Here is a 12,886-nt window from a genome sequence, read left to right as displayed (position 1 = left end):
ATAGGAAACAGAGAGTCGTGGTTAATGGTATTCTTCAGGCAGGAGGGAAACTTGGAATGGAGTTCCTAAGCCTGCTCTACATCCAACTCAGGACCCTGTTTCAGCTTTGTCTCCATATCCTCTGATCCCTCTAGCCCTAAAAATTATATCTAGCTTTCTTCTTGAAAACATTCAATATTGTGGCCTTAATCAATGCCTGTGGCAGAGAATGCCACAGACTCACCACATTCTGGGTGAAGAACTTCCTCCTCATCTCAGTCCTAAATAGCCTGCCACGGTATCATTAGTCTTTGACCTTGGTTCCAGCAACCCAGTTATTGAGAAGATCCTCATAATTCTAACTCAGAGTTAGTAGGAACTGCCGATGCTGGAGAATCTGAGATAACAAAGTGTGGAGCTGGATGAACACAGCAGGCCAGGCAGCATCAGAGGAGCAGGAAAGCTTACGTTTTGGGTCTGGACCCCATTTCTGAAGAAGTGTCAAGACCCGAAATGTCAGCATTCCTCCTCCTCTGATGCTGCCTGGCCTGCTGTGTTCATCCAGTTCTACACCTTGTTATCTCCTCATAATTCTGCCTAGTCCTGTTAGAAGTTTTTAAGTTCCTATGAAATCCCCCCTGAACTTCGTTCTTCTAAACTTCAGTGAAAGTAGCCCTAAGATCCGAACTCTCTTTATATATCATGATTGATCTCCAACACTTCCCATCAGTGTGCAAGCATGAATCTAAGTTTTTAGTTGCTTGTCACTTTAATTCTCTCTCCCATACCAACCCTAATTGGTGTCCTTGCCTCCTGTACTATTGCAATCAGGGAGGTATTATCGTTAGACTATTAATCCAGAGACCCAGATAACATTCTGGGAATCTGGGTTGAAATCCAACCAAGGCAGATGATGGAATTTGAATTCAATAAAACATCTGGAATTAAGAATCTAATGATAACCATGAACCCCTTGTTGATTGTCAGGGAAAAAACCCATCTGGTTCATTAATGTCCTTTAGGGACAGAAACTACCATCCTTACCCTAGTCTGGCCTACATGTGACTCTAGACCCACAGCAATGTCATTGACTCTTAACTGCCTTCTGGGCAATTAGGGATGGGCAATAAATGCTGCCTCATCCTGTTAATGAATAATTTAAAAAATGAAGCACAGCAAGTTGAAGGACAGCAGCTCACCCTGCAGTCAGGCTTTTTACAATCTTCCATCTAACCTTCGCCCCATTTGTCTGTTTATTGTGGTTTTTTTTGTTATTGAGCTGCAGCTGTTGAGGATTAATTTCCCATCTAAACCATCTCTTATACTCATCTTCTGTTTATTTTCTTGTTGCATTTCTATTTTTTGCCTTGCACTTTGGTTCTTTTCTGATTTAACCTAATCTGCCCTTTTGTTACCTTCCCTTCTCCGTTTTTCTGCCTCCGCAGTTGTTTAAAGCTTGTTACAACTTTAATTCTTCCAGTCCTGATCAAAATTCAGCAGTCAGCAAATGGAAGTGTTCAATAAAATGGTAAAGAGCTGGGGAACCTCAGCAGGTCTTAGAGTATCTGAAGAGAGAAAGTGAATGTTGAGTCTGGTGTGACTCTTCTTTGGACCAGGAAGTGTTAAAATTCTCTCTCTCTATACCCCTCCCCACCCAACAAATACAAACAAGAGTGCTGATGATGCACTGACTTTCCATGTGCAGAAGGTTAGATTTTTATGGCAATGCTCAGCCCTCTGAGCTAGATTTTGCCACTGACAACTTGCATCTGTTCCCACACCTTTCTCAACATGGTTCCACCTCGTCCCCTTGTTGGTAAAGGTCAGAAACTGCACAACACCAAGTTATAGTCAAACAGGTTTATTTGAAAACACAAGCTTTCAGAGTCGAACTCCTTCTTCAGGTGTTAGTGAGAGGGGTTTATCAGAGTAAAGAAGAGTTGATATTTTAAGTCAGCCAATGCACGTTAAGTGTGAGGCCTTGTTTAGAATCAGACTGGTTTTATTTCTAAAGTAGGAATTCAGAAAATGCCACATTGACTGTCTATAAATTGTACGCTTTTTGAACAAAATTGAATGTATCTGCAAATACAAATTCACCCCAAAGATATATGTGCATGTGAGAGTGAGAGTGTGAAGAGAGAAAGAGAGAGAGAACAAGAGCACAAGAGAGGGAGTTGGTAAAGATGCAATTGTGAACTGGTTGCATTGCCACTTATTTGACCTTTAAGTCAGCTATAGGTACCAGTACTGGACTGTTGGAGCTGTTTAACACATCACTTGAAACACATTGTCAGAGCGGTGCTGCAGAAAACTATGGATTTTTAGGGCTGAGGGAGTGCCAATTACCACAAAGTAGAAAGTATAAAACAACTCTGAAACTTTGAATGATCGGGTGAGTCAAAATTACTGGATTTTTTTTAAGTCCTGACTGCTATGGAAATAAAAGAGAGGGAGGCGGAGAGTAGGAAACTTTAGATTCATTAATTTAACGTGTCATTGGGAAATTGATGGAATCCATCATTAAAGTAATAAAAACTGGACATTTGGAAAGTCAAAACACAATCCATCATGGTCAGAAGGGTTCTGTGAAGGGTAAATCATGTTTGACTAATTTGCCAGGGCTCTCTCGTAGCACAATGGTTAGCACTGCTGCCACACAGATCCAGGGACCCAGGTTTGATTCCAGCCTAGGGCAACTGTGTAGAGTTTGCACATTCTTCCCCATGCCTGCATAGGTTTATTCCCACAGTCCAAAGATGTGGAGGCTAGGTGGATTGGCCATTGGGGAAAATGCAAGGTTACAGGAATAGGATAAGGGGGTGGGTCTGGGTGAGATGCTCTTTGGAGGTTTGGGATGGGCCAAAGGGTAGGATTCCATGATTGTCCGGAGATAACAGAGATCCTGTTAATGTTATCTGGATTTCAGTAAGTCATTTTATAAGGTGCCACACAAAAGTTAATGGACTAGATAAAATCACAAGATGAGAGGTAAATTTACTAGCTTGGATAGAGGATTGACTAACCAGCACAGAGTCGGGATGAATGACTGGTGCACCTAGTGGGGCACCACAATTTTGGGCCTCAGGCCTCAACTATTTTCAATCTATAGTAATGGCTTGGATACAGGGGCAGAATGTAATATTGCCAAATATGCAGATAACATGAAAATAAGTGGGAAAGTAGTTTGCAATGAAGAAATAAAAAAAATTACAAGTGGCTATGGATAGGTGAATGGATCAAAATTTGGCAGATAAAGTTGAACATGGAAAAGTGTGAGGTTATCCACTTTGGTCAGAGGAATAGGAAAACAACTTGTGTAAATGTAGCTTCAGTACAAAGGGATCCGGGTGTCCTTGTGAATGAATCACACAAAGCTAGTATGCAGGTATGGCAGATAATAAGGGAGGCAATTGGAATTTTGGCATTCTTTGCAAAAAGGCATAGGGCATAAAAGTAGGGAGGTGTTGCTGCAACTGCAAGACATTAGTGAGACCGCACACAAGTGTTGCGCATAATTTTGGTCCCTTTACTTGAAGAAACTGTAGTTAGTGGAGGCAGTTCAAAGAAGGTTCACTAGATTGATTCCAGAGATAAAGAGAGTTTAGGCCTAAATTGCTTAATCTTTCTGGAGTTTAGGAGACTGAAAGGAAATCTACTTGAGATATACATGATGCTAAAGAGGTTTGACAAAGTAGATGTAGAATGATGTTTCTCATGTAGGGCAATCTAGAATAAGCAGTCACAGTTCTCAGATCAGGAATAGCAGATTTAAAACAGAGATGAGGAGAAACGATTTCTGTCAAAGTGTCATAAATCTATGGAATTCACTACCTAGGAGGGTGGTGGGGATACCAGGACATTGCGTAAATTTAAAGGAGAAGCAAGACAGATTTTTAATTAGTAATGGGTTGAAGAAGTGGAATTGAGGCTGAGTAGACATGAGGGCTGAATAGTCCACTCATACTCCTAGTTCTTATGGTCTAAAAAGGATAACAGACAGAATTAAATATTTTTTCATTCTCATGGGTCAAGCTTTGAAATAGCAAAGGGATTAACTTAAAAGAACCCGAGCATGCATGAGTTGCAACCCTGCAATCAGTGCTACAAAAGACGTCTTACAAAGTATATTGCAACATAGGTCTCAGAAGTGCAGAAAAATCAGACAGGAAAGATTTTCATAGCTGACAATTACTTCAGACAGGTATATGTTCAAAGATGAAGGGGAGAGGGAGATTACTGATCAGTATGTGACTGCATTAATATATCCAACTTGATTCTGAAATTTTAGACAATGCACCTGATTTCATTAGAGATAGGATTGACTCAGGCATAAGAGATCCTGCCACAAGAGTGCATCCCTGGCACAGGAGAAGGAAAGTTTTAAACAAACTAGTGACATCTGTAGGAGCTCAGATTCTCAATCCTCAGTTAGAACATGCTAATCAGAGTTCAGACAAAGCTTTGTGTTAGTCTGAACCACATAATGAGAACAACTTATGGAAAAGCCAGAAAAAAAGATTATCGGAGGGCAGGTTGTAAATATTTGCGGCGAATATCAAACAAAAAAGGAAACCGTGCCCAGTGTGGGGAAAGCAGTGATCAAGCTGCAAGAAGTTGAATCATTTTGCGTGCAAGTGTTCGACTTGAAAGAAGCAGAACAAGCCCATAAAGCTGGGTACTGGAGGATTATCAACCAGAGTCCGACAAATGATTCTATTGCATAAAGGTCTAAAGATAAATGATTTGTGACCGTTAGAATGATGACTGTAGGAAGACAACATCAAATGAATGTGAAGTGCCTGATAAACAGAGGTGTTTTATGCAACATCATGAGTTTCAAAAGGTGCAGGAGTAGGCCATTTGGCCAATCGAGCCTGCTCTGCCATTCAAAATGATCAGGGCTAATCATCCATGATAAATTCTTTATTTGAGAATTTACTTCCTTAAGTAAAAAAAGGAGACCAAAACAACATTCTAAGAATGTTTCAATGCCGTATACCAGTTGTAGCCAAAGATTTCTCTACTTTTATATCCTTTCAATTACAACCAACATCCAACTTGTACAGTATTACAAAATATCTGCTGTAACCACATACTCACTTGTTTCAAGTCCAACCCTATCATACAAGCGTTCTACAGCCTTGGTTTCACATTTTGCTTTTCTATTGTTCCAGTTAAAGTAGATAATGCCACATTTCCCAAGTCTCTAACCCATTCATTTTCTTTGCAGGCTCTTCGTACCCTTCTCAGAACTTGCTTCTGCACCGGAGTATAGGCATTAAATTTGCCCGCAATACACAATCAATGTTATTAACATGATTGGTAATTGTTGAAGCCTCAGGAACAGCTCACGCCCACTAGGTAAAGCTTTCCAGACAAAAGCAAACCAATTAATCCCGTAGACAGCAATAAGCACAATTTTCTAGGCTTGGTGAAAACTAAAGACTGACAGCTGTTGGGGAGGTGATGGCCTAGTGGTAGGATTGCTGGACTGTTAATCCAGCAAACCCAGATAAATGTTCTGTGGACCTGGGTTCGAATCCCGCAATGGCAGATGGTGGAATTTGAATTCAATAAATATCTGGAATTAACAATCTAATGATGACCATGAATCCATTGCCAATTGTCAGAAAATCCATCTGGTTCACTAATGTCCTTTAGGGAAGGAAACTGCCATCCTTACCTGGTCTGGCCTACATGTGACTGCCACAGCAATGTGGTTGACTCCCCTATTAGGGATGGGCAGTAAGTGCTACCTAGCCAGTGATGCCCTGTAAATGAATTTTTTAAAAAATGCATGGTAAAGGATATTAGATTGGAATAATATGATCTCAACTTCTTAGTTTTCTCTTGGCGGGGGGAAGGCGCGGAGTGCAAGAAGAGTTTTCAGAGAATTAAGCTCAGAACCACTCTTGGTCTGGGGGAAAATTTGGTATGGAGGTGCCAGTGTTGGATTGGGGTGGACAAAGTCACACAACACCAGGTTATAGTCCAACAGGTTTATTTGAAATCACAAGCTTTCAGAGCACGGTTCTTTCGTCAGGTGAAGTGGGGGAAGTTAACTGTGATAATTGAAAAGGCCAGAGTCTTTTTAAAACAACAGTATATCATCTTGCGAAAAGCAGTCGTCATTTCATGTTTGCAACTGGAGTGTGGAAACTCCAGCGAAACTGACCTGCTATGATCAATATCAGAAGGGTGAAATTGGCAAGCCTTTGGTCAACTGCAGTGAGAGACCAACAACAATAGCAGTTCTTTCTGCCTAATTTCATTTAAATTTATTGGGGACAGCATCTTGGTGCTATTTGGTGTAATTGCCTGGACTCCACCAACGGTAGTCTCACTTTATGCTTGGAGTTCCATGTTAACAACATATTCCCAATTTATTGGAACTCTGAGGGAGCTATTACAATAAAGGAAGCATCTGCTGCAGCTGTCTAATCCACAGCGACATGCAGCTCCAGGGAAATGGGGTTGAACAGAGAGCTGCACCTTGAAGGAGATAAAAACCCAGAACACATGATCTATAGATGAAGACTTAACTTCTTTACACTGTCTGAAGGCTCAGGCTCCCACACCAGGTAACCACAGACCTCCTGGAAGAAAAATCACAGCTAGAAAGTAGTGGCCACCATTACTGGGACTGTTACGTTGAGCACAGACCTTAATTACTTGCCTGTGATTTCTGGGCACCAACTAATATTTGTTGGATCTTTCAATCTGTAGCTGACAACAGCATCATTCAGGTCACCAATGCTCTATTTGCAAGAGCTTCCAACAGAAAAAAAGGCAACTTTGAAATCAGAGGCAGTAAAACTTGGAGGCTGTCAGTTCTGGGTTCATATTACACTTGAAATGTTACTGTTTCTCTCCCAACCAATGCAAGACTCACCAAGTTTCTCTAACATTTTTGGTTTTGACTTGAGGTTATCAGTTTTTGTGGCCCTAGCAGGATTTTCAATGCACAAGGGAATCATTGCCATGCAAATACAATCAATATACCAAAATAGAAAAGGTGTATACACAAAATCAGAAGGTCTGCAATTTCCTTAATGTGAAGTCAGTCTCTGATTACTGCAAGAGGATAATCAAAGGGTGTGTTTCGTAGCCAGAAAACTGTCATAATGCATTCTTCTTTACGTAATCTTAATTCTTTACATCCCCAAAACATCCATTCACACCAGGAAGGCAGGGGATGCACACGTAAGTTTTGACTGATGACACCAGTGACGCAACTTCATTCAGAAGCACAGGAGGAGAGGTACAACCAAAGCTATACTAACAGATCAAAAACAGAAGTTGCTGGAAAAGCTCAGCCGGTCTGGCAGCATCTATGAAAAGAAATCAGAGTTAACGTTTCAGGTCCAGTGACCCTTCCTCAGAACTGACTGTAGCCAGAAAAATGTCAGTTTAAATGCAGAAGGTAGGGTGAGAGAAGGGGAAGAAAGGGTGTAAGGAGTAAATGATAGGTGGGGGTACAGCCCAAAGACAAAGAAGCGCAGTTGGATAGACAAAGGAGTGGATAACAAATCTGGCTAGGACTGTGATTAGCTGTTAATGGATACTTAGTGGATAACAATAGATAGTGTGTAATGGCAGACTGTGAGATAACAAGGCCTGGTGTGGGGGCTTGGGGGCTCAGGCATGGGACAGTTCAGGCCCTAAAATTATGGAACCTGATGATATTAAGTCTGGAGGGCTGCAGGGTCCCCAAGCGGAAGATGAGGAATTGTTCTTCCAGTTCGGCTGGATGAATGCAATATTACCTCTCAAGAGTCTGTTTTCTTGTGCATGATGCACAGCCTCTTGATTGGAATCCACTATTGTTGTACCATGCTTGTCACGCATTCTACCTGCAAGATGCAATATGACCTGTTTGACATCACCCTCCAGACTTCTCACCTATCACCCAGAACATGCACTTGGCACAAATAGCACCTTTCATTCCCTCTCCAAGCCTCACACTACCTAGAAATACATTTTCATAGGTCCAAAGTTGAGGTGTCAAAATCCTGGGATTCCCTAACTGTCGACATACCCACACCACAGTGACTGCAGTTCTCCTCGATCCTTTAGGGATGGGCAATAAATGCTTGGCATGAAGTGAGCAACCAATACCACACTTGTGTTATGAATGAAGTAGAATCCAAACTCAAACTCATTTCTCTCACTTGTGGGGAAAACAACTTATGCTTCCTTCAAAACTTAATCTGCCTATGGCATCATCTTCCTTCTAGACTGCTTCCAATTGGAAAATCTGATTTCTAATAGTTGCACTTGGGGGAAAAAAGAAGTGAATTGGTCTTTTTATTTAAAATAAAAAAAAGAGATCTTAGTCCACACTGCTATCTTTTGGTGGTGGTGCAGTGTGCAGAGTGGGAGGTTGTATGATGCTGACTCTTTACCTGATCTGTGACTCATCAATTTAACCAAAATGACAACTAATTAATCAGGGTTCTTATGGCACAATGGTAGTATCCCTACCTCTGAGCCAGAAGCTTTGGGTTCATGTCCCACCTGCTCCAGATGAGTCACATGTCTGAAGAACTCTATTAAGTTCATAGCTATTTTTCTTCCAATCTTAAAACAGAATAGGTCTCGTTTTCAAAAGAAGTTGGGCACTACCCTGGTACAGCTTCAATCCTGCAAGGACTGATCGTATATACTCTCCACTTGCTCACTTCTGTCTGCCACCCAGATGCGTTCTACCCTTCAGTGATGGAAACCGCCAGTGGAGGGCCTTCTATTGGTGGTGTTCTCTCATTCCCTTGGGGATCTGGGGTGGAGGGTATTGCACACAGCTGTCCCATGCAGTACACCTTTGGACAGGTTCACTGGAGGCCAGGCCACGCCACATGTAGTTTTGCGGCTGAAGGAAAAATTGAGGCTGCAAACAAAAACTATTTGGTTCCTTAAAAGGGCACGCATTTAAAATTTTTGGTTGTATTTCAGTTAAATTATCCTACCCTACAGACACCCTGTCTGGAGCAGATTGAAGGATCTCCTCACTGACCTACTTCTGGGTCCACAGATCCACACATCAGGCTATGGAGGGGTTGCAGTACAGTGACTTACTGCTGCCACCCCCACCCCCCACCTTCCACATTTACATCCATATATGCCTGTGGAAAGGTAGCATGTGGAGTCCAGCAGCATAATAGAGGCCTTTGGGGACTGGTGGGTCCCACAGGGTCTGGTGAAAATAATTTTTCATTTGATTTTGGTAGATTTGTTTGTAAGTTTCTAGTAATCTCACCTTTGTTACTGTGTCCCAGCAGGGTTGCCTAAACCATTATTGTTCCTTTCTTAAGAGTGAAAAATTCACCATAGATTGTAAAAGGCTAAAAGTTGTCCTGTTTAGATTTAATGCCTGTATTCCACACATTTGAGGGAAAAAAAAATAGTCTGACATTTGCTTAAAAAGTAAGTGCGGCTCACTATAATTTCAAGATACAAAAAATATATACTGGAAGTCTTTTAAAAGCAACCAAAAGTAGGTGACATAGCAAATGAGAGGGACAAGGAAAGCTTATACTTCAAGAAATCAAAGTACAAAGTTTGATGGACAAAAACAATTACTTTATTCAACAAGGAAGCAACGTGATAAACACATTGATAATGCATTAAATCTAAAAGAATGATCACTAACAAAGCACACAATGGTAAATGAAAAAGTTTACAAGCTGTGTTGCACAATGTTTCAATTGACTTCATGAATTGTTTTGCTATAGGCTAAAGATATACGTGAATAAATTTCTTTCATCTATTTGCACTAGTTTTATCAAAATGTCTTCCTATAATATAACAAACTCATTTTAATTTCAAGGGTAGAGGTTTTATATAATTTGGGTATTAACTACAAAAGTTAGAAGTGATCTATGGGTGATCTAGTTGTTAAAATGTTGCAAATACCTAGAACGGTATAACAATCATGACTATAACAAGAACTAGCCAATCAGAAACGTGCTGCTAATTTAGTCAAATAATGCAGTGCACATTCAAAAATTGGAACCTCAATTAAACAAGGTAATTGAGACTCCAACATGCAGAAAATCAGTTTTAACAAATATTCCGCACTGAAGTAACTGTAGAATGAGCTGCTCAGGATGACTGGCTTATGAACTTGTAGCAAAACTTAGATGAAACCTCATTTTGTTTGCAGCTCAGTGAAAGTGCAAATAAAAATCTCGAGTTTAAACTGGTTGGGCCAAGGATAAACTAAGAGATATCTGCATAATTTGACCGAATCAGATTTGACATTTTCAACAATAAGTTTGTCAAAGTAAGATTGGGTTATGGTCTTTCAGAACCAATGTGAGTATAGGAAGTGTTTTCATTTAAAAAGGTGATTTCAGTATTGCAAGTTTCACATCAGCATTTCCATTGGCCAACGGTGTAAAATTGCATAGAAACTAAACTTCCAAACCATGAATAAACCCAAGTGCCTGATGTAGTTCTCAACTCTTCTGCCTGTTTAATAGATGAAATGAAATTTTCAATGCAGAATTTAACAAAGTTGATAGTTTCTTCCATTGAATCCAGCACTCAAAGAAACAACAGTTAATTGAAAGCCATCTTATTTTTAAAAAGAACTCGTTTTTACCAAGGATATCCTGAGAAACTGCAGCATTTTGTCACGAATGTAAAGTTTGATAGCTTACATGAACATTTGCAATATCCCTTAGCTTTTTCTTTTGAGAAGAACCCATTGCTATTTTGAAAGTGTGAACAGTGTGTCACAACATAGTTGATTTAACAAAATGGGAGCAAGATTCAATTTGCAAGAACAAGAAAACTTATACATCAACAGTAGCAACACATGACTGTACAACAGAAGGGTCTATTCACAAATGTAATATTCAAGCAAAGATGGACTTGAAACCAAATTAAGTTTGGATACAATTTGAACTGGCTTCAGCTGGACTGGTTTGGAACTCACCATAATTGAAAAACTTCAAGTGTAAACACCGAATTATGTTCTAGGGTCAAAATTATTTTAATAAAAAAGTGAAGGAGAACAGATTTGCACACTTTTTCTTTGCTGGGGTCACAATAGACAATGAAAAAGGTGTACAAGGTTCTGTGATCCACATTCACACACTACTCAGCTGCCAGGATCACAATCTACGTTCACTAAATTGCACAAGTCAAACTGCTGTTGCAAACAGATCTTAAGATTAATCCATCAGAACAACAGGATACAGCTTGTTATTAAACTCCAGGTCAACAGATATTAAACAAATCAAGTGCAAGTAAGGTTACATTGCCTTGGTTAGGGCAAAATTGCTTAGGCCTCTAGGATTTGCATGTGGCTCTTGGTTTATTTGTCACTGAGAATACTGGTGAATGGGGAAAAAAAAACAAAACAAAAAAAAACAATAAATACAGGTCACCCAGATTGCTGTATAAATCAGTTCAACCATTACCAGAACTTGACAAGTTACATGTCTTGCTTCCCTTTCTCAACAGAATATTACAAGGGTATGAAATACAGGAACAAAATATGGACACCCATATGTGTGTATATAGCAATGATGTAACGTCACAAACATGCTCTCCTAAAATTTCACTAATGGTTTTCAGAGCAGTCATGATTCAAGAGATTTTCACATTATAAAGATGCCAAGTTTATACAACTGTAACTGAAGCCAAGAACTCGTGACCAAATGAATGTTTTGAGCTGCAAACTTCTTCATAACCAGCATATTTATGTAGAAAAATTTTCAAAAGCAACCGAGGAACCATCTCAACACTTCAAAAAAATGGAATATTTACTTTCTTGTAGTCCAGCAGATTCCCTCATTACGCCAAAAAAGTCCAAAATTTCTCCAAACAGCACAAGCAAACATTAGCTACCTCTGTGGCCTCGGGATACAAATGCTCCACTTGCTACAAGTCGAATGCAAAACTTTAATATTACTCAAGTGCTTGGATTGACAGCATATTGCGTGCTCTTAAAATAAAGATTTAAAACAGTTAACTCCATGGTGCTGTATCTTTCTCAAATCAATTTTCAACAGAGCAAAATTTATAGATACAGATACAGGCACCTGCATAAATCTAAGACTAATCAAGGACAAAGTTCTGCACAGGCATCCTCTGACACATTGAACAAAGCACGGAGATGAGAATCTTTATGTAGACTTGGCCTACTTAGTTTACGCCATACGTTGTGCAACTTCAGACAGCAACACAAGTAATCATCATTCTATTTTCTTGCGAAGAATTCTAGCAGCAACTTGCTTACTAATAGTGAAGGCAAACCCGATACTTCAATTCAATTTTAAGCACGCAGTTCACTAAATACAAATCCTTTTCACAAATCGATGAGGAAAACTCAAATTTGTCAAATAAAATCTACATGCCCTGAGTTTACTTGTAATAGGCAAAAAGGCAAAAGCAAGATTCTTGCTGTGTAAGTTAAGTGCTGTTGTGCAACATATTCTATGTACAGTCTCATATACAATTAGAAACACTTAGAAAGGGAAGAAATGGTTTTTCCTATTCTGAACCCATATAATAGGACAATAGTTTGTATGTCATGGTCAACATCCAGTAGCCCTTGTTTGTCATAATAGCCAGCAACCTCAAACAAAGTCATTTTGAGTGGCACCTCATTTGGAAATGTCACCTTGGTGATAGCGCAGGGTTAGATGAGGATGACTCTGGAGTTTTGGAAGGCTGGAAGGATAGAGGGGACGTCGGTGACAACTTCTTAGGACCAAGAACATCACCATTATGTAGCTTCCACAGAAGTTCTTCATTTTCCATAGATAAACGCTTGTTGACTTTGGATTCTTTCTGCAACGATTCTTGTAAAACGACCTGTTCAGTCGAGAGTTGCCTGCAAGGAAACAAAATTAGAATGCATTTTGACTTAAAAACTTCTAAGCAGGGAGACCAA

At 39.9% G+C, this 12,886-nt stretch overlaps 1 protein-coding gene across 5 annotated transcripts in view; it reads right to left on the bottom strand.

Moving 5' to 3' along the window:
- Nucleotides 1-9,539: 9,539 nt before the first annotated feature.
- The window catches only part of LOC109937195 (microtubule-associated tumor suppressor 1 homolog), a 165,500-nt gene continuing 162,153 nt past the window's right edge, over nucleotides 9,540-12,886 (bottom strand). For all 5 annotated transcript variants that reach the window (XM_048600564.1, XM_048600566.1, XM_048600565.1 and 2 more), the window contains one exon: nucleotides 9,540-12,826. In XM_048600564.1, coding sequence (XP_048456521.1) covers nucleotides 12,610-12,826 — 217 coding nt within the window. In that variant the 3' untranslated portion in view covers nucleotides 9,540-12,609. The remainder of the gene's footprint in view (nucleotides 12,827-12,886) is intronic.

This window comes from Rhincodon typus, chromosome 1 (genome assembly GCF_021869965.1).
Source record: "Rhincodon typus isolate 14 chromosome 1, sRhiTyp1.1, whole genome shotgun sequence".
Classification (NCBI taxonomy): domain Eukaryota; kingdom Metazoa; phylum Chordata; class Chondrichthyes; order Orectolobiformes; family Rhincodontidae; genus Rhincodon; species Rhincodon typus.
This window is presented reverse-complemented; position numbering and strand designations above follow the sequence as displayed.